The sequence below is a fragment of the Myodes glareolus genome, chromosome 4 (assembly GCF_982192425.1).
Source record: "Myodes glareolus chromosome 4, mMyoGla1.1, whole genome shotgun sequence".
NCBI lineage: Eukaryota > Metazoa > Chordata > Mammalia > Rodentia > Cricetidae > Myodes > Myodes glareolus.
In genome coordinates, this window is record NC_142029.1 from 101,718,703 (window position 1) to 101,741,417 (window position 22,715).

At 41.9% G+C, this 22,715-nt stretch overlaps 1 protein-coding gene across 2 annotated transcripts in view; it reads left to right on the top strand.

Annotated features, from left to right (window-relative positions):
* Dpy19l1 (dpy-19 like C-mannosyltransferase 1) overlaps positions 1-22,715 on the top strand; it is a 94,741-nt gene that overhangs the window by 28,128 nt on the left and 43,898 nt on the right. For both annotated transcript variants that reach the window (XM_085689801.2, XM_085689802.2), the window contains exons 7-8: positions 13,153-13,210; positions 20,568-20,659. In XM_085689801.2, coding sequence (XP_085545927.1) covers positions 13,153-13,210; positions 20,568-20,659 — 150 coding nt within the window. The remainder of the gene's footprint in view (positions 1-13,152; positions 13,211-20,567; positions 20,660-22,715) is intronic.

Consider the following 22,715-nt stretch of genomic DNA (forward strand, 5'->3'; position numbering starts at 1 on the left):
TACACACACACACACACACACACACACACACACACACACACACACATATGTACACATGTAGATGCCGGACTATCCCATCTTTAACAGTGTCACTACAACCTACTACCTAACCTAATGTAACCTAAGCTTGTTACATTTGTGTCTGTGTGTACTGGGTAATGCCCTAATGCTTCCCTATCTATAGTTGTTACCTTTGTGTCTGTGTGTACTGGGTAATGCCCTAATGCTTCCCTATCTATGGTTGTTACATTTGTGTCTGTGTGTACTGGGTAATGCCCTAATGCTTCCCTATCTATAATTGCAGTTCCACAAATGTCTATGGTTTAAGGTGGTGGTGAGGGAATGATTTAGACTCAGAGCATCCGAGTCTGTCCGAATAGTGATCTTTGTTCTTCTCCCAGGCTTAAGGCCTACAGCTTGCCTCAGTTCTGCCTGCCTTACTGCCTTTGACCTCTTCTGTACTGCGCAAGCTTGATGCTCCACCACAGCCTGCATTACTAGGACGTGCTCATTTTCCAGCTGTCTTTGCGGTTTGTATAACCACCAAGTAGAGCTTCTGCTGCCTCTCATCACAGATGCCAATAAGCCAAGCTGGGAAATTAACCTTTAAGTTGCCCAGGTCTGAGAAGGCAGAAGAGAAACATCCTAGAAACTACATTCCACCCCATCTCCTGAGAGCAGGCTTTAGAGCATGACCACAGGACCCTCCTTTATTTCAAAGTTATCCTTGCCTTTTAGTCAGGTGATTTGCCGAGTCTCCGAGGTTCCTGATCCTTCTGCTCTTTACCTGTCCTTACTTTCTCCTCCTATGTCTCTCTCTGTGCACTGGGGTTTCCATGACCCCAAGGCTACTGAGCCTTGAGCCACCACCTGGTTAGAGGCAATTTGGAACAAACAAGCCCTGTGAGTGTGTGTGTGTGTGTGTGTGTGTGTGTGTGTGTGTGTGTGTGTGTGAATTCCTTTCTGCAATTTGGAGTTGTGTGCCTAGAAAGTGCCTCTGTGTGTCCCTCCTGTCCCATATCATTTTATTAGTCCCAGATAATTTCTTTAGTCCTGTCCACGGGTATCTCTGAAGGCAGATGGGAAAGCCGACCCAGCTGCTCTGCTCACAGTCTCCACTTAGCACCAACAGCACAAAGGCTTCTTTGACATGTCCCCTGTTCACGTGTGCTTCGGCTGGATGGCTGTGGGTGCAGGTTTCCTGTCCCCGCTCTTGACTCAGTCAATTTGTTGGAGCTTCTGCTTAAACTTGGGCAGCATGTCCCTGTTCTGCGGGGCTGCTACACAGACGTTCGCAGAGGGTTGGGTGGAGAGACGTGCAGGGTGATGCACGTGGAAAGCACGGGGCCTCCTAGCTCTCCCTTTACATGAACCTTCTTCCTCTTCTTGGCCATTTGGAAGCTTTCCAAATTTAGTCTTTGTGTCATTGCATGGGAGCACTGTTGTGTGGGGAAGATGAGTCATTCCTGTCAACCTGACCTTTAACCACTTTCCCATTCCTGGATTTTGGGGGTTGCTAACAAAAACTCCTTAACCCTCAACTCTGCCTTCACTTCCTGTGACCAGGCCCCATCCCCCAAGCTGCCCAGGAGCTACCAAGCTGTCTGTGAAGAAGAAACCTGTCACTTTGGGGACTGCAAGGATTTCAGTGCCACAGCACCCTCTGCAGCGTCATCCCTACAGAACTGGTAGCTCTTTGCATAGTGGGCCAGAGGGTGACCTTGGGACTGAGACAGGGTCTTACTGGCCTAGAGTTTGCAGTGAGGGGAGGCTGGCCTAGGGATCAGTCTGTCCTGCCTGCCCAGCACTGGCTTTGCAAGAACAGGCCTGCACGTGCTTTTGTTTGTTTGTTTGTTTGTTTGTTTGTTTAAGTGTGAGGTCTGAGGACAGGACTTTGTTCTCCTACTCCAAGTGCTTTTCCAAATAAACCAACTACGCTGTCTCTCTGGCTGCTGGCTGTACTTCTAAGTGTTAGTGTTAACTGCTATGAAGTACTATCAGAGTTACCAACGGTTTTTTATTTGAAGGTTAATTTAATTACTTTTCTGATATTTTGACTGGGATAAAAGTGCAGAGTTTTTAAAATATGAGTTAAGAATAAAGAGGGTAATATAAGAAGTTGTCAGGGAATTTGTCAGTATGAATTATGTTAGGTAGAGAGATAAAATTTAGAGTTTTGTCTGACAGACTAGAAATGTAAAGGGCAGACTAAGTAAGTGTATGCCATTTTTTCAAATGTATGTTTATTAAAATAACATGGCAATGCAGACATATATTTTCAGAAGCCAGATATACATTGCTTTTCACCAGAAGAAGAAATAGAAGGGAAATAGCGAACAGTGTTTGGGACTGACTCCCAGGATTTGACTTAAGGAGACAATGAGAGATATTTTCCAAACGTGGCTTATTCACAATGTAATTCTTTTCTTGCAATTCTCAGTATTTTAGTATTTCTCCTAAATTCCCCTTCAAATTACTCTTTAGGCTGTATTGTTTGTGGCTATGGTAGTTATGTTGTTCAGTGGGCATCTTGGTATTAGCATGCTGTGGATTGACAGTACTAAGGATAGGGTTTCTTCCATAGCTTCTTTTTGGGGGAAATTCATACATGCTCAAGGCATGAACTTTGATTTGTAAAATTCATAAATGTCCAAGGTATAAACTTCTTTAATTGGTAAAGTTGATAAATGCCCAGGGCATGAACTTGTTTGCTAGGTAAATACCACAAGTATTTGTTGTTGGATCTCAGAGCAGACACCAAGCAGGCAGACAGCTCTTGGCAGTGTAGCAAGGCTTTGCGGTCCTTTGCAGAGTTTGAAGTTAACTCTGGACATTGTGCACCGAGAGTCAATTGGTTGGTTAGTTTTGGAGTTAATATCTCCTCTGCAGTGGTTCACTGATGGATGTTTTGCAATGGGCAGTCTGCACACACATATAAAATTCATTAAAAGTCACTGATGGAAGATGAGTACAAATTACATTATTTCGGCAAAGATTTGTTTTCCTTTTGGAACTAACACAACAAGAGATGGAGTGCAGTGCTGGGTTAGAAGTTTAGGATGTGAAAGGCAGGACACAAAAGTGAGCCTGCAAGCTGAAGCCGAGACTTTGAATGCTCTGTAATCAACAGGACATTTGCGTCAGCTTTCCGTTGCTGCCACACGCCAAAGTTCAGCTCACAAAGAAAGGTGTTTTTGTTCACAGCTCTAGAGGTTCCAACTGTGGCAGAGTGGCTAGTTCATGCTTGCCACATATAAAAGGCATGGTGGAAATGGATTGTTCTTTATCATGTATTAGAACTTACCACTGTAGGAAGGATTTTCCCAGTGACATCTGTTCTGCATTGGCCCATTCTATCCACATAGACTGATCTTTACTGAAGACTATTTTCATATTGAAAAAACCCATCTAATACACTGTGTATAGGCTGTTTGTGGTGGGAAACTCACTTAGGCCTGCGGTGCCGCTAGGAGGCAGATGAGCAGGGTTTCCCATGAAGCTGAGGTTTAGATAACAGTAGGCAATTTTTCTAAGATTCCTGAGTGCTCTTTGCTTGCCATGTTGGGATTTGAATGCAGACAGGACCTCAGAGTGTGTGTGTGTTCTTCCTGCAGAAATTAAATCATCTATAGCTTAATTTATTATTTATTCATTCTCAGTAATGAAGGAAAAATAACTTTTATTTCATTTTCAAGGAGAGTGGTACTTAATTTTTAAAAAGTTTCACCTAAAGTACTTCAAAGATGAATGGTACTTAGAAGGATCCCTACTTTCTTTTCTCTCTCTCTCTCTCTCTCTCTCTCTCTCTCTCTCTCTCTCGTTCATTTCCTAAAGTGTCCACAGCCCCAGGACTTTGACAGTCTTATGTTAAGACTTATACACACTCTTCTGTTTCCTCTTGACTGTCTTCAGTTCTGCCGTCTGTCAGCATCTCATTGTGCGGTTTCCACACTACCATACAGGGGATTTTTATAATCATTTGAGCAGGTTTTTTTTTCTCATTGATTTCTTCTTCTTGGAGTCACTATATTGACTTTTAAACTACAACAAAACTTGGAAGAAAAGGTGACATGCTGTCTGCCAGCAGTTCTCAACACGTGGGTCATGATATCGGGAAACACACACTTCCCATGGTCTTAAGGACTGAGATCCTGCTCAGTGCAAAACTGCAGTTTTGAAGTAGCAATGGCAGTAAAATAAGATTAAGGGTTCCTAAGACTATCGGAAATACGTATTTTCCAGTGGTCATGGCCTGCAGGTTGAGGACACTATCTATCATGTGTAGGGTTTCTGTGGCCTTGCAGGTCCCTTGTGACTGTACCTGCCCTGGGTTTGTTCTCTCTTTATCACCCAACCCATGACTCCTTAATTTTTGATGATATGGCAGTTTGTGTTTTGCCTCAATCTGTTTTAGGGATAGTTTCTCTCCTATTGTTTGAAGCCAAAATTAACCTAACATTACTATTTTTGGGGTACTGGTGATAAATAGGAATATCTGTTTTAATACCATCTGGGGCATTTTTATGGTTTTGTTTCTCATAGTCATTTGCGTGACAAATATCAACTAACACACAAACAATGTAACTGTTAAGAACCTGATGCTGATGGATGCTTAGCTGGCACTAGAGTCTTACACATTGAGACTCACTGACCTGACTAGAAAGAGTTCAGATTTGGCATTTCTTAATTTGGAACATTTGCATAAATGTATAATATAGTACCTTGGAATGACATAAAAATTGGAATTCATTTTATAAATAATAGTTTATTAATTTGGTTTCCCTAGTTTTCCATCTTCTGATTAGACCTTCAGTTTTACAACTGAACTATAAGTTCATATTTTGTACTTTTATTTCAGCCCTCTTGCCCCCGTCACCTCTTGTGCTTCTCTTCTGGAGCCTTTCTCCTTCTGCTTCCGTCTAGACGGACCTTCTCTAGGCTGCCCGCATGGCTGCTTGCTGGGCGTCTGTCTCCACCATCCTCAACATTCTTTCCTCTGTCTGTCTTCTCCTGGAATTCTGTAGTGACCTCTTTCTTATGTTTTCCTTTATTTTGGAGAATCACATTCTCAGGTAGTTCCAAAACATCAAGAAAACCTAGAGATCATTTTAAAATACATATATCTTGCAGATTTGAACACTTATTTTACTCTATTGCTGTTTGCCTTGTTATAGAATTCTGTTCTTCCTTAGACATAGAAGGCTTGTTTTGCTGTCTTCTTGGCCTCACTGTTGCTGAGACTGTTTCTGAGTAGGTGTAAACAATCATCTGTCTACTCACCCTGGATAAGGAACCGACAGACTAACATAAAGATACCAACAAAGTGCAATGCGGTAAACCGGGGAGTGTGATTGTCGTTACTTACAGGAATATGGGTGAGGGGTACTTACAGGAGCAGAATGATTCAGAGACAGCTGTATCACCAAGTACACGTGACAGCTCACAAAGCTTGGAACTTGGAGCACATTGCACAGCCTGCAGGCAGCTCATCATGTTGGAGAGTAACCTTTCCAGGTGGCTCAGCTGGTCTGTGTTTCTTTCAGGCAGCTTATCTGAACTGCCTTTTTGGGGGAGCTCAGCTTGTTTCTCAGCAGTCCTTACATTTATATATGTTTGGGGTAGGGAAGAAACCTCATAACTCTGATCAGTTTCAGGGACTTCCTGAAGTCCATCAGTTGTTTACTTTCTAGGTTTAAAGGATTCCCCACAGGAGGAAGCTTCCTTCCAAGATGGAGGTTTTATCTTGGGGGGGGGAATTGCCTCACAGCAGGGATGCCTGCCATCAGTTCCTTCTGACTGTTGCCTCCCCACTTATGTTCCCCTTACATCCTTCTTTTTTGTCTTTATTGTTCAGAAAGTCTTAATGTAGCAAATGACAATTCATTCTGTCTGTGGGAACTCTGGGCTCTGTGTCTCAGACAAATGCTTTTTTCAGTTTGGATGAATACTTTATCTAGTGGTATTATTTCAAAGATGACTTTCTTACTCATTGTTTTTCTATTTTTCTCAAAGTCCAATCATTTGAATGTTAGAATTTTTTAAATTGAATTTTAAGGGTTGTTTTTCTCCCTGATTTTATCTATCATGCTTTCTCTTCTTAGTAAAATTTCAACTTTTTAAAGATTCTGGGTTCGAAACTTTCTTCTCTCTCTCTGTCTCTCTCGCGCTCTCTCTTTCTCTCTCTGTGTGCATTGTTTCTCATGTCTATTTACCCCCTTGAGTTATAGTTATATTACTATTTTTACACTGGGAGTGACCCCAGAGTGTGGTGATCCATAGTTTAGCAGTTATATTTTAGAATTAGAGAGTTTTTAGAACCTGGGAAGATGACATTTTATAAGGGAGTTTGACTTTGAGATTAGTTTCATGAGGCTCCAAAGCTCTCTGTAGAGGAGATTCAGACTTCTTTTGTCTGTCTGTAGCTCTTCCCTTATTGGCCCAGTATCCTCTACATTAGAGAGCTAGGGGAAAGGAGGAACTTGTGCATTTTTGACCATTTCCTCCTGAATGTTCTGTTAACTTGGCCTGTGAGAGTGATACCTACATGCTGCAGCCCACTACAGGGAACAGTGACACATGAGGGCTGTGTGGCAGTGCACTGGCCCCAGAACTCTGCTTTCCTCTTTTGCCTTCATGTCTTGTGTTGAGCTAGCTTAGTGAGAACCGACAGTCTTTTTTTTCATGCATTTCTGTCTATTTCATGTCTGCTGACCAGGGTCCCTTTGGCCACTCTGATCTGTCCTTGATTCTTCCCCGTCCTAGGGAATAGTCATCTTCTGTCTGCTCCACTCTCCATTGCTTCTTCACTTTCGTAGACAGAATTAGTCATCAGAAAGATGCCTTTTCTTTGGGATTTGAGTTCTGCCAGTCATGGCACAGTATGTGCATCTTCTGCCATTCTGTCATCTTTCTTTGTCACTGAAGGTCAGAGCAACTCTCTTGGTAGCAGAGAAACTTTTAAAATGTGATTTTATTTCTAGATGTGTTATGGAAGGCCCAAGGGCCCAAATACATCATCCATATGTTGTCGTCCTCCCATTTGATTTGCCTATGTCCCTCTTTGTCTCTGAAATGAATTATAATCTTTCCACAATCCCAGGTATGGATCAAAAACTATTCTTCTGTGGCTCTGTGATAGAAGAAAATACTTCTTTTATGTGTTTCTTATCTTTCCACTAGTTCTTACCTATTTTAAGGAAAAATTAAATTTCTCATGAGAATATGTTTATACTCATCTTGCTTCCACAGTTTTATGTGACAATGTCTAATTCTTACCTTACCTTCAAACAGACATTTATACTTTTCCAGGGAGGACTTGGTAAAATGTGTCTTAAATAGGTTGTGTATCATACCATCTGAAACTTGGCCAGTTACATACTTTTCTGAATGTTCTAGTAACTTGGCCTGCTGTCACATCTTTAAACCAATCCATTTGGTTTAGCAGTTGTTTATGAATATTTAAAGATGCTTCTTGCTCTTTGGTATGCATAAGATGGTGAGTGTTGTTGGTAGAAAACACTAGCTTTTTTTTTTTTCCAAATCCTTTTCTTTGTATGTCTTCACTGCCTTAGCAAATGATACTTTTTCTCACTGAAGACCACACCTGACTCCTGGGAGCTACCTATGGCCTTCCGCTGCCCTTGGCTCTGTAATCCACGTGGACCTGGTGTAATATTATGTGGTGCAATGTGGGACTGCGAATCCCGTGGCTGGGGACAAACACACCAGCAGTCAGAACTTACATGGGAAGGAAGTTTATTCTGAAGGGAGGGGAGTTAGGGGAGAGGGGAGAGAGAAGAGAGTAAGAAAGAAAGTGAGAGAGAGAGAGACAGAGACACAGAGAGACCTGCTACCTCAGAGAAACTCCTCCACAGAAAGAAGAGAGTGGAAATAGGCGGGGTACTGCCTGCCATGTGTGCCTCTGCCAGGTCCCCAAGGGGCGGGGCTGGGTTGCATTTGCCTAGGTGATCACACCCGGAATCCTGTCCCATTGTCAGCATTCCAAGTTCTTCCACTTGCCCCTGTGCATCACGTCACTCTAGACACCAGCCTCAGTTCACCGGTTACCCAGCTACTCCATCAACCTTGCCCCTCACCACACTCTTCTGTACACTGCAGTTTGTGTGGTCATTTCCCTTGAGAATCTGACAAAGACACGGTAGCTGGACCACAGATATCAGGTCGGGAAAAAGAGGGAAGGGGTCTAGAGGTGGAGCAGGGGCCAAATCTTGCAGGCCGTTTGAACATGCTCTCATGTTTGGATTTGAAGTTCAGAGAGAAGTAGAATGGCAGTGAAGTGTTGTGTGGACAGTGGCAGCTGCAGTTGACTATATTGCGCTGTGTGTATGGTGACGGCTGAAGTTGACTATGCTGCGCTGTGTGGATGGTTGCGGCTGAAGTTGACTATGCTGCGCTGTGTGGACGGTGGTGGCTGCAGTTGACTATGCTGTGCTGTGTGGACAGTGGCGACTGCAGTTGACTATGCTGCATGTATGGATGGTGGCGGCTGCAGTTCACTATGTTGCATATGTGCATGGTGGCGGCTGCAGTTCACTATGCTGCATATGTGCATGGTGGCGGCTGCAGTTTACTATGCTGCATATGTGCATGGTGGCGGCTGGAGTTGACTATGCTGTGCTGTGTGGATGCTGGTGGCTGCAGTTGACTATGCTGCATATGTGCATGGTGGCGGCCACAGCTGACTATGCTGCATGTGTGCATGGTGGCAGCTTTCTGCAGTTCATGATGTTTAGAGAAAGAAGACAGGCATGGGAGAAGGGGGTCTTGAGGTAGAAGAGGATGGCAGTCTGGTCTAGTGTGTGCGCTTGCTATGAGGGAAGTGTATGGACCGCGGAGCTGGGGAGAGTCTTCAGGGAAGCACACACAAAGACATGGCCATTCTAGCGGCATCAGGAGAAAGCCCCTGGGAAGAGACTGTGAGGCAGAGAGGTGGAGTACTCTGGTTGGCGGCTGCAGAAGGCACAGTGGCCTGTCTGAGTTCAGAGACTCCTGACTACAAGCTGTGACAATGAATTGCCCTCTATGTCTGGGCAAAATTAAGGACAACAGTGACATGTTCCACAGCAAGTTTCCAAAACCAGTGACTACCAGCAGCCTTTTGATTATGTGCCATTTGTGTTTGTTTACCCTCAGGTGCCATCTGTGAGTCTGCCATGGGCAAGGCTGGTCTAGTACTAAGTGCATTTACCAGGGTGAGAGGGAGGTTTGTTTAGGTGCCAACAGACAGTTAAATTAGAGGCGTTAGCTAGTTGTTATGTAAGCACAGGGCCAAGCCGGGACATTGTTTTAACATACTTAGTTGTCGTTTCCTTCTTTTGTTTTTTCTTCTAGTCATTATTATTGCGCACATGTGTGTGCATGACATAGATGTCTGGGCCTGGGCCTTGCTGCCTGGATGGAAGAAACCATGAGTTGTGTCTGGGCTTCCACCTCTGTGTACGTTCAGGGGCCTGTGCTCGGACTGCCAGGCTTGAGTGGCTAGAGCCTTTACCCATGGATCCCTCTCACCTTCTCTTTCTTTATTGCACCGTCAGTCCCATAACTGTAGGGAGCAGGTTCTTAACTCTGAGCCAGGCCTGTCCTGTGGATTCTTCACTGGGCCAGCAAAGCGTCAGAGCCTTAGTCTCCAAACTTGAGACTGAAAATTCTCCATTCAGCTTCCACATTTTTCTCTTTCTCATTTATTAAGTATTTACATAGGAAAACTCATTTCAAGTGTTATTTACTGTAGTCTAAAAAAACCCTGAATGTGCTTTTTCCTCTTCAAATGTTATATTTTATGTTCCATCATCTTTCTATGTACTACTGCAGTCTCTGATTAACAAAACCCATTAAATTTTGATAATTGATTCCAATTGTTACAGTTAAAGAGTAAGAACTATTATAGAATTATTAAATTTCAGAGCTAGGAAGATTTTTAAATTTTAAGCTTTAATGCCCCTCCTTAATTTTCTAAGATCATCGATGCTCATTAGATAAATGTCAGCTGGTAAGATGCTAGCTTACCCAGAATGCTGACCTTATTCAGATCGCTGGTGGCCATGTAAAGGCCAGGCAATCAGGTAATGCAGAGGCATCCTTGTGATCCCCAGTGCTGGGGAGGCAGGTAGAGGATGTCTGGAGCTCGCTGACCAGCTCCAGGGTCACTGAGAGACCCTGTCTCAAAAAAAAAAAAAATAAAAAGGTGGAAAGTCAGAAAAAAATACCCACTGTTGACCCCTGATCGCCATATACATACGTATACATGGTAATACACACTGTAAGTATATATAAACATATACATGTGCATAGACACCATTCATAAAAAGACGAATGAAGTCTCTGAGTGTCTGTGGCAAATGTTAAGGAGCTTAGCATGGTTTATAAATTCACACAGTAGTGGCTTTCCTGCTTCCTAACAGTTGGTGATATTATACTGTAAAAGGGTTTTTTTTTATTACTAAGGAAAACTGAAATATCAACTATAATGAAGAAAAATTTAAACAGTTTTAAATATTCTGATTGCAATGCCATTTCTATTTATCAAAATAAAACTTTTGTGGCAGTCTCTAGGTTCAGAATAGTAGCTTAGTGTTAGGGATACTAATTTTGAGTTTTTGCAAGTCACATCATTAAATAGTATTTTCGACTCAGACTATCACTTATAGACAAGCTAGCTGTACTCTGCCTTCCAGCTTTGGAAGTTACAAAGTGGGTCAGAAAGCCTGTCTCCCTGGATAGCTAGGCACAGAAGACAGGTGGTGCCAGACTGGACCCTGTGCCCTGTCGTTTGGTGAGAGGCCTGTGTCCTTTGGAGACTGTCCAGTGGCGGAGCCTCAGGCCTGTGGCGGCTAAGTGAGGAGGGGCAGCTAAGGCAGCTCCAGTCTGGGATCTGCTTGGCTCTGCACGCCTTCCTTGTAGACCTCCAGCTTTCCAGAGGCCTCTACTCTGTCTATAAGGAAAACTAAAGTCAGAAAAGTTTAGTTTGGGTTCTGTTTTGCTCAAGGGAAGTCTTAAAAAGGGAATTTTATATTAAGGTCTTAATTTTTTTTTTGTATTATGTTTTTGACTATAATCAGAGAATGAGTTGTCTCCAGGGCTAGGGACGTAAGAAATAACACATTCTTTGTTTAGTCAAAATGATGTATATTTTTATAAAATTGAGCATTTTGGCTATCTACTTCAAATCTCTGGCATATGTTCCATGGTTTATGTGACCTGTCACAATTCTGAAAGTGTGAAAACAACCACCATGGTTTGATTTCAACACATTCTCTGTATTTATAGAAGGATTAACATTAGTACCTGACTACTATATTGTTGGCTTATAAACTTTTCTTTGAAGTAATATAATTAGAATTGAATAAATGGGGAGTGACATATTTACTGGTTGATTAGGCAGAATAACTACTGCACACACACATATATATACACACATGTTGTATATTTACATATGTATGTGTATTTATATGCACTTGGCTTACTGAATTTACATACTGAATTGTGATGGTGCTGAATTTGCTGATTTACTGGAAATGAATTTGTGTGTAACTTGTTTTGGACTGTTTTATAATAAATGTATATATGTATATGTGTATATACTATAGATTGCTTTATATGTGTGTATGTGTGTATATGTATCACAAGTTGTAAATAAATTCAGTGCCATTTTGATGACAAACAACATTTCTTTGAAAAAGGGCCTGTTAGATTGTTTTATGTATAGAGAATCACCTAAATCAGTTTCTGTGTGGCTGTAGATGTATTAAAATAACCCGAATCTTACAGGGTGAAAATGGTGCCGTGTGACAGAAAAGGACTGCAGAATTAAATCAGTTAACTAGACTGGAAAAGATTCGAGCATTGTATGAAATTACTGTATGAGAAAGGCTGGGTTGCATTTCTCTGAGACAGGGAGTTTTACTTACTTGGTGTTTTAGCATGAGTGGTGATTTCAAAGAAGAGAGATTAGAGCTCTCCAGATGAAAGACCTAAATGGAAGTGCATGGTACTAGAAGAAATTTCAGGTGGCTATTTATGAAATTTTGAAATTGGAAAAACCCTTCCCAGACTAGGCATGCAATAGAGAAGAAATAGGATTATCAGCATACATGGTATTTTTAAAGTTCTAGATGAATACCCTGTAAATTATCAAAATAATTTGTGACACATGACAACCAAACACTTGGTCACCACAGTCTTTAAGTGGAGAAGCATGTAGCCATAGTCATAGATGAACACACAGGACATTTATAGACAGTTTCTGGAAGGGAAGTGTGCATTTCACACTGAAGCAGTACAGTGGTCTTCCATGCAAATGGGGGCAATAACAATCAGAGTAACAGCGTGGGAGAGTTTAACCTGTCTGCAGGGTGGGCTTTGAGAAGGGTCTGAGTGCTGACTGGGGAGAAGTGGCACAGTGCTCAGCAGCGTGACTCATACCTCAGTCTGTCCAAGCATAAGAGAAGTGCCGGTGTGTGCATTCCCAGTTTATAAACATGGTGCCTAACAAGAGACTGAAAAGAACCTACACTCCATTGACAAATAGATGAAGAAATTGTAGTACTCTGGGACTATGCGGTGTCTCACATTGATGTAGAATGTGCCTTTGGTCACAAGTGCTGATTATGAATAATCTCCATGGTAAGGTAGAAAAAGAACAAATGTCAGATGTGAATGCTTATAAAGAATGATTGGTTTGGAAGAAGAGACATGTGCAAAGCAGTCCTTTATCTTTCTTAAATGATTTCTTCCAGTGTTTTCTTTCTCTCTTCCCCCTCCACCCCCGAGTGTGCACATTTTGTAGGTAACAAATGAGTTGTTGTTTTTGTTTTCCCAAGCCAGGATCTCATACTCTGACCTTAAACTAAGTAACTAAGTCTGGCTTTAAGCTGCCTGTACCTTAAGCGTTGGTATCACAGGTGTGTGTCTCTTCACTCAACTGACAAGTTGTTTAAAAAAATGTATTCTCTATTTTGAACTAGTGATCGTTTGGAATAAATGAGCTATTTTATGAATCAGCACAGGCGAGGTCTTTTGTGGCCAAAGCTGTCCAGCGGTGGAAGGTCATCATGGTACTGTATTGTGAGGTTTTATTTCAGGATTGACCTACATTTCTGACATCGAGTTATATTTTCTTATCCTTTTTTGCAGTGGCAGCCGATTGGGAGGCCTGGTCACAGTGCTGTGCTTCTTCTTCAATCATGGAGAGGTAGGTCGTCAGAAGGTACTTTCAGAATCATGACTGAAATGCAACTTCTTCAAACTAATGTCCTTCTGTAATAGTGTTCCTGAAGAACTTGATCCTGTTATTTTGACCCAAAATTTAAATGCTGGTGTTCTCTTAAGTGACAGGAGTCTCACTAATTTGAGCAAATAGTGAGTCTGGTTTTAAAGCTGGTGGCTCTTATGTTCAAAAAGTAATTCACTTTTAAGTGTCCTGTTCAGACTCTTTGCTGTGCCTGTATGTTTACAAGTCTTCAAGGCAGGTCCAAAGGTGACAACATAAAGGGCGTAGTTCTAGATTCTCGCTGCCTGGGTCTAAGTCCTGGCTCTTTCCTTTAGCACCTGTGCCACCTGAGAAGGCAGTTAATCTGTCTGTGCGTTCTTTGCTTTGTAAATAGGCTCATAGCCTTACTCATCTCTTACAATTATTACATAAATCAGATGAACTCATATATGTAAAGTGCCTAGTACAGGGTTTAAAAAATAAAGTGTCATATGCTTTATAGCCAAGATTAGTAGTTTTATTTATTACTTTAGTTTTCAGATAAAATTTTAATAAATTCAAATTTTTAATGAATTTCTTCCTCTGAGTTAACCATACCTGTAAATGAATTATCTAGTAATATATCTATCCAGGCCTCTCGTGATTATTATAAAGGGGAGGAAAAAGATGTGTGAGATGGTGCATCTTTTGTCCTCATGCCGCAAGTGTCTGCACTTTGGACATCTACTGATTAAAGAGTAATGCTATACAAACTGCCGTCAATGTGAACCGCTAGCCAGTCGCTCACGGAGTCTCACTGATGGGTACTCACTGTTAGAATCACAGAAATACGGAGTAGTACGGCCTGTGGGTGGAGCATTTGACCTGTGGGTGCCCTGCAGCAGCAACAGTGCATTTGCAGTATTGTGAGACTGAGCCAAGAGGAGGATTTGGCTCTTTCCTGGCTGTGGACACTGCTCATTGTAATAGGCTGGATTGTGGGCAGCTTCTCTGAGAATGGTGTCTGAAATGGGAAGTAACTGCTTAATAATGCAAGAAAGGAGCAGTGTATGTTAAGAGTAGGATGCTGGGGCACGGAGATATTGAATATGTAGATCCAGATGCAGCAAGAAAGGCACTGTTGTTGAGCACAGAGGACCGTTGTGCCCCTCACGATCCCTGAGCTATTAGTTCCCCTTCTTATGTTTTTCTTACAATCTTGATGCTCAAGTAACAAGAGCATTATTTCTTAGAATTTTCAATTTTAAAAGTAGATTTCAGAGTAGTCGATTTTTTTTTTTAGGTTGATGGATTTTTTTCCTCTTGACATTTTTCAGCTGTTTAGTTTATTTGAAACATGCTCATTTGGGTATCACTTTCCTAGGAAAAGGTACATGAGATAATTAAAATTAGAATATTAGAATTTTAACTTTATGGAAATGACCAATTAGTTGTTATGTTATATTTAGCTACTGTGGGGCAGAAAAGTAACATTTTTATATGACATTAAAATCTAGACCATACACAATAGTTTTGTTATTATTGGTAAGAATTTAAGTAATTAAAAAACATACTATAAATTTACCATTTGACTTCAGATTATGACAGCTGTAGTCCCTGCTTTCTTCTAATCTTTTAAAACTGTCTCTAGTTGGGTGCATACCTTTTGTCTTGGCACTCACGAGGCAGGAAAGTGGATCCCTGGAGCTTGAGGCCAGCCTGGTCTACATAGAGAATTTTAGGTCAGTCAGGGCTACACAGTGAGATCTTGTCAAATAAATGAATGGCGAGTGAATGTCTGCTTCTAAAGTATCCAAACTGTGTTCATACCTCTTAATGCATCCAGCCACTTTTGTAGAGCCTTGCTCAATGAAATTGTTATTGGTTATTAATCAATACCTTTCTTTTTAGAATTGTACTTGTTTATTCGGTGAGTGTGTTGGGGGTGCATCTGGAATGGCATTCATGAAGATCATTGGGCAGCTTTCGTACCCGTTCCCTCTTACCCTGTGTACTCTGGGGATCAAATGTAGGTTGTCGGGTTGGCAGTGGGAGCTGCTACCTTCTGAGCCATCTTGCTGCCCTTGCACTTGACTTTCTTAGAAGGGATCCTTAGTCACAGGAGGGAATTATTCAAATATCAGAGCATAGTTGTGGCTTGTTAGTTACTTTTAGTTTCTTTTTTCATTAATTAGTTGTCTCAGTGGTAGATCGTATTTGGCATAATCTAAATTTTTTTTTCCCACAGATGCTATTACAAAGAAATTTTTGCCTTAACAGAAGAGCTGTACAATGCATAGGGCAGGGATATTGCTTGAGTCAGAGCATGTTTACCTTCACTTTCATTTGCTAGTTTTTTTTAAATTTCTTTTAAAGTTTTCATTTGTGTGTCTGTGTCTCTGTTTGTGTGTGTTCATGTTCATATGGCATACACCACGTATGAAAGTCTGAACAAGTTACAGAAGTTGACTTTCTCCTTCTCCATGTGGGTTCTGGGCATTGAACTCAGGACTGAGGCACATGCATTCACCTGATGAACCATGTCACTAGCACTTCATTTACGAGTTTTCACTCTTGCTTTCTCTCTTTTTTTAAAATTGATTCTTATTGAGCTCTACATTTTTCTCTGCCCCTCCCTGCCTTTCCCCTCCCTCCTTCAATCCTCCCCCAAGGTCCCCATGCTCCCAATTTACTCAGGAGATCTTGTCTTTTTCTACTTCCCATGTAGATTAGATCTATGTATGCCTCTTTTAGTGTCCTCATTGTTGTCTAAGTTCTCGGGGATTGTGGTTTGTGGGCTGGTTTTCTTTGCTTTATGTTTAAAAACCACCTATGAGTGAGTACATGTGATAATTGTCTTTCTGGGTCTGGGTTACCTCACTCAAAATAATGTTTTCTAGCTTCATCCATTTTCCTGCAAAATTCAAGCACTCTTGTTCTGTACACACCTTACCCGGTCAGGCATTTCCCTGCTCCCTTTGGCTATGAGGTGCAGACCCGTTGGCATCTTGCCTTACACATCTTGGAACATGCTGCCTGAAAGCTTCTCCACTGTCATGACGCATACTTGAGATTTGGTGATCATATATTATAATCAGCAGTCAACTTTCCACAGTTATCCCTGTCAGTTCCTTTGTGCTTTTGGATTGGATGCAGGGTTTAAGACCACACATGGTTCCTAGTTGCCTAGTTGCTCCTGGAAGCATTATCTTGAATGCTTCTTTTAGCACAGGTCTTCTGTCCAGCCGAGTGGGCACTCCTTTAAGAACTCATGCCTGCTGCTTTGTAAAGGCTCCACGATTCTGACTTGTCTGTTTCCTCATCAGCGGGTCCCGATTAGACAGTTTTCAAAGACTGTAGCAGATATGTCATCTTTATTGCAATACATTGAGTCTTATGAGACCAGTTGGCTACATTATTGGATTTCTTCAAGCAGTCCCATGGTTCAGGTGGTAGAAGTCAGTTTATCTGTTGGGAAGATGCTCCTTTCTTTTTTAGAACAGTAAATAGTGTATGTCTTGATGCTTTGTAATATAGAATGTCTCGTTTCCTTAAAGCGTCTTACCAAATGCCCACATCACTGGTGGTCACTGCCCGAGTCATTTTCTCTGTTGGCATTGAAAATGGCAGTTTCCTAATTCTCTTACTTCATCTATGATTAGTAATTGATGCTTTATAAAGACAAATCTTTTACTTTTTTTACCATTACTATATATTTGAACTCTTTTTATATGTTCTATAACCTGTCATCATAATTCTTGATATTCAGATCATTACAGATTCAATAGTAACCTTGACTTTAAATGTTAAATAATTTACATATATTAATATCCCATGTGGGAACTGTCAAGCTGAACAGATTTTACACATGTACCCAATTATGTAGCCTCTCTCTAGACCACCAGTGGTTCTCAACCTTCTTAACTCTGTGACACTCATGCTGTGTTGACCCTCAGTCATAAAATTATTTTGTTGTTACTTCATCATAATGTAGATGATGTAGATGCAACCCAAGGGGTTGCAACACACAAGTTGAGAATCACTACTCTAGTAAGATACAGATGGTTTTAGCCCTCAGCAGGCATTTCCATGACCTTTTCTAATCTACACTCCTAACTTCCTCCAAGGGAAATAACTCCTGTCTCTGTCATTATTGATGGGTTTGGTACTTTTGAGACTTTACAGATATGGATTCCTACTTTCTTTTTTGAAATAGTATTTTGCCTTTGAAAGTTTCTTATATGTATATAGTATATCTTAGTCATGTCTACCTGACCTCCAGCTCCCCCCAGAAGCTTCCAGCACATCTCCCTTCCCACTTCATTGCTCATTATTATTATTATTATTATTATTAGTCCACTGAGTCCAGTCAGAGCTGCCTACAAGTGCATGGGTGTGAGGCATTCGCAACTTAGCAACTTAGCACCCTCCAGAAAAGTGACTCTCCTTCACCCAGCAACCATCACCCAGCAGTAGCTCCTCAGCTAGGTATGGGGCCGTGGGAGCCCCTCCCACATTCATGCTGGACTCTAACTGGATTGTACAGGTAGCCATAGCTGCTATGACTTTGTGTGTGTAGTAGCTAAGTCATGTCTAGAAGACTGCTTGATAGCATTTTTTCCAGATCTTCCAGCTCATATCCTCTTACATAGTGACCGCTGGGCCTTGGGGGTAGGGACAAGTTGATTGAGATGCCCCATAAAACAACTTGGTACTTATAGTCTCTTACTCTTAGCACTTTGAACAATTATGGATCCTACCTAACCATTACTCACACACAATAAGAATCTTCTTCTGCCATACTTGAGACTAGCACAGATCTGTGGGTGTGAACATAAATATTTATAAGGCAGTTTGCTAGTTTAGCACAACATCATCACTGGTTTCTGTTGTAGACCTGTGACTTCTATGGTCTTCAGGTTTGATTTGGTTTACAGAACCTAATGGTTAATCCCAGGACAATTATGCCACTATTGCAACAGTAAACACACTGGCCTGCCAGGTTGGTATTGGTATTGTAGCATCCAGGATTTAGCACTGGATAAAGCTGCTGGTGCATTTTCTTCCCTATTACCCTGTATAGTACCTTTGAGCACTACCTGAATGGCTAGCCATCCAGGAGAGAGTTTCATGGTCAGTTCAAGCTTGATTTCTCTCTGTCCTTTAAGGAGGAAGGGACATACTAGAAGCAGAAGAGTTGACACAGGTCTAGAGTGATAGGAATGGGGAATTAAGAGGGAGGAGAAAAGTCAACCAGTATGAAGTGTGTATGAAAAAGCTGTATGGAAATCTATGTTCGCATATCTCAAGTAAAAAGGGTAAAATGTAGAACACATGGAACATCAAGGAATGGGAGGGTATTTGGGGCAGGGGCCAGGGGAAAGGAGGGCTATGGGATGGGTTATCTGAAACTAAGGCTGTGTGAAGGAAACCTCGTACTCTGTAAGCTATTAACATTATAGTTACTGTTTTTAGAGGAACTTGAGCAGAGGTGCCCCATGTATAACCAGTGCTGCTCCCAGAAGACAGATGCGTGCTCGTAGATGCAAATCTTAGAGTTCGGCCCAGGTCACCTTCCCACTAGTTTGACCAGGGAGGCCCCAAAGACACCCAAAACGATCTAGACTTTTGCCATAGTTCTTGCTCACTTGCCAGCTAGATGGTAAGATCCTGGTGCTAGAGTCATACTTTCCTGTGCTTGGCTTCTTCCTCTCAACCTGTGTCTATGGCATTATTTGCCCATATTGTCTGTGAAAGTCCCAGCTCTCGCTTCCGCCAGCATAGTACAGAAGTCCGGTTTCCTTTCCATCCGGGCCAGTGTTTAGGGTTTAGTCCTCTTCCTGTCATTCCTTCCGAGTGAGTACAGGGATAGCTTGTGCACTTTCCCAGTTGGTTCTGATCCAGAGTACGTCCACGTCGTGTTTCCCTCTCGTGGAGTGTCTGTTAAGTCGTTGCTCATACAGATCTGAGTTCTTTCTGTTGCTATGTGGAAGCTGCAAGAATGCTGCAGTTCTTGTGAGCATGTTCCGCAGGACCACCTCATAGCTGCAACATTTTGCTTTCTTCATCCAGTGTCTGCCTGTTTTGTTCTGTGAGCCCCTCCATGAATTTAGCCAGGAACTCCAGTGTCACTGTGTATCTGAAACTTTCCGCTTGAACCTGGTGGCTTCATCAGGGGTACACAGCTAAAGAATTGACTGATCTGTCCCCAGGACATTCAGTAGCCATTAGTGCAGCCGAGAGAAGGGCCCCATGAGTCCTCCAAGATTTGTGATCGGCTGCTGACTGGCCCAGCTTTGTTTAGGCAGGGCAGGCAGCCATAGTTGCAGTGGCTACCCATGCACAGAGGACAACTTTTAATAGCCTTTCTCCCTGTCTTGTGGCTCTTAAGTTCTTCCCATACTGTCTTCCAGGATGTTCTCTGCACAGAGGTGATAAATGTCCTTTTTAGGGCAGAGCAGTCAGTTTTCACTTTATGGCAGTCCTGTGTCTACATTCAATGCTGGTAATGGCATCAAGAGCTTCTCTGGGAAAGGCTCGGGCATTTCACTTCTTTCAATACATTCTTTCAGTCTTTGAACACTTTCTGGTTTAAAGGATGCCTCATGATAACCTTCTCTCAAGATACAAGACCAACTTTTTCCACAGAGTCTTGATCCTATTGGGGAAAATGGTATTTAGAGGTCACGGTTTGAACTATAAGCACTTGCATCTCCCCCAGCACTGAGCGTCTCTCTGCTAAGAACAGTCTTCCCTCTAGCTGTTTGGAAATACAGCTTGTTGTAATGAGTACTAACTAATTAACTTGTAGCCATTTTATTCTCAGGTGTTATCTCCAAAGGACATAAAACTTTAATCAAAAGTTACCTACAGGGGCTGGAGAGATGGCTCAGCGGTTAAGAGCATTGCCTGCTCTTCCAAAGGTCCTGAGTTCAATTCCCAGCAACCACATGGTGGCTCACAACCATCTGTAATAGGGTCTGGTGCCCTCTTCTGGCCTGTGGGCATACACACAGACAGAATATTGTACACATAATAAATAAATAAATACTTTAAAAAAAAAAGTTACCCACACAGCATTAGTCACAGTGCCCAGGATAGAGAATCAGCAACAGTTGCTTACTGGTGGACAAATGGGCGAGGACAGTACGATGTCCATATGCTCCATATGCGGCTTGAGTCTCATGCGTCTTTGTCCAGCAATACCTCTCCCTTTGCAGTGTTTCTGTCTAGAGAAGACGCAGCAGCATGCTTGCAGTGCTCCATTTGAGGTTCACATGGGAATAGTTTGTGTTTGTTTGATAGCACCCCACACCTTGTACCTGGAGTGGCTGCATTCTCTGGCCTGTTTGTTTTTCAGTGTACCCGAGTGATGTGGACGCCTCCTCTCCGGGAAAGCTTCTCATATCCATTCCTTGTACTTCAGATGTTGCTTGTGACTCACATCCTGAGGTAACTTTCACTGACTCTGCTCTTGGGGTTTATTTTCCCCTAACTTAAACTATAAGCTACAAGTTTTATTTTAAAAGAATGTCTTAAATTTCCTTAGTAAGATTGATGCAGTAAAGCTAAGGTGATCTTGTTATTGAAATGATTAAAGATAATTTTAAAGCCTTTTGTAAAAAATGTAACTTTGATAACTACTTAGTACCACAGACCTGCCCTCTGGTTCTCTTTTCCTCTGGGGTTCATGGCAACTGCTTAGAGGAGTAAACCCACTTTCGCTTATACTGCTCCATACCTCCCTGTCTTTCTCTTGTACCATGTCAGTTGCTAGGAGAAGGAAGAGGCTGGGCATGCTGAGCCTCATCCTGTAGGACTCAGTCCTTTGGGACAAGAAGAATTGATAGACTCATCATTGGGAGCACTAACACATGGAGTTCGTCCTGGGAGTCTGGATATCTAGTAGTGGTAGAAAGAAACAGCCTATATATGCTAAAGGTATGCTAGGTTAATTCCCGTTAGAAATCCAGAATTGAATTAGACTTAGTTAAGAGCCCAGACAGGTTTAAGTACCACTGAAAAAGAGTGAGAGCAGCTTTTCTTTCAGTGGATACATGCTGAGTTTAGACATGCATTGCCTTGATCCAGGGCACAAACATAGAATAGAGTCTGTGAAAAACAGGTCAAAGCTTATAAAATTTGAAGCTATCTTAATCTGAGAACTCCACTCGGTGGTCTGTTGAATTTGGAAGATGAAGGTTGCTGTGCTAAACCCTTTGGGCATTTGCCTCTGTAATGTACTTAAAAGTCAGGGCCTGTGCACAGCTTCATGTGTCTCTTGTAGTCTCATCAGATAGCCCTTTCACAGGTCAAATGAGTGGTGACTTTTATATTGTGAGCTTTTAAAAGTCCACATACCTCCAGCAAAATAATCCACTGGGCAAGAGAATGCCCTTGCCTCATCTGCTGACAGTGTGCTGTCCTAATTGGACAAAGAGGACACAGAAGAGAGTGGCCCAAACCTTGCCCAGACAAAGAGAGACAGTCCTTCAAAAATCCTGCTTCATAGAAAAGTCTGTCAGATATTCTAGGCCTGTAGGCTGAAGACGGATACCCCAATGTTGCAGAGGAACTTTGACTGTCCCGGCAGCTGCCTATTTTTGTCATTTCTCACATTTTTTTGAAATTTCTTGTTTGCATTTCCTGCTTGCTCAGTTAATATTATTTCCTGCTTGGGTCTCTGAGGGAGCTGAGGACTAGATAGCTATAGTTTCCTTGTTACTAGACGCAGAAAAGAAACTCACTAAAGAGGTGAAAAGTGTATAAGGTTGAGAGACACCAAAAGATAGTTTTGGATGGCAATGCAAGTTATGATAGAAAATAAATTAGGTACACAACTTTGGACCCACCAAGGTAGGATAGACAATGGAGTATTTTCTCGGAATTTTTCAAATGTAAATGAACTAGGCATCATTGATGTACTTATTGTATATAGTCATTGTACTTATTGTATATAGTTTTCTTATATTAGTTATAACATCTTTTTATTTTAGACAAAAAAGGGAACGTGTAGTGATATTTTGTTTGTTTGTGTTTTAACAAATAAAGCTCGTCTGAAGATCAGAGTACAGCGCTAAGTCACTAGAGGCCAGGTGATGGTGGTTTACACTGTTAATCCTAGTACTTGGGATCTCTGGCCTTTAATCCCAGCACTAGGTAGGTGGAGACAGGAAGGGATATGGCTGGGCAGGGAGAGGAATATAAGGTCAGAGGAGATAGGAGCTCAGTGTAGTCTGGAGATGTATTCTGAGAATGCAATCTGAAATGCAGTCTCAAGTAGTCAGTCAGAGGAAGCAGACTGAGGACAGGATAGCCTCTTTGGTCTGAGCACCCGTAGAGTTAAAGGTCTCTCTATTGCTGGTCTCCCTGATTCTCTAATCCTTCAACTTTCACCCCCTAATATCTGACTCTGGGTTTTATTATTAAGACCAATTAGAATTTGTGTTACACCCCTAGGTCTATTATAGGTTTGGGCGTTTCTTTGCACCTCCAGATGAGGTCCAGC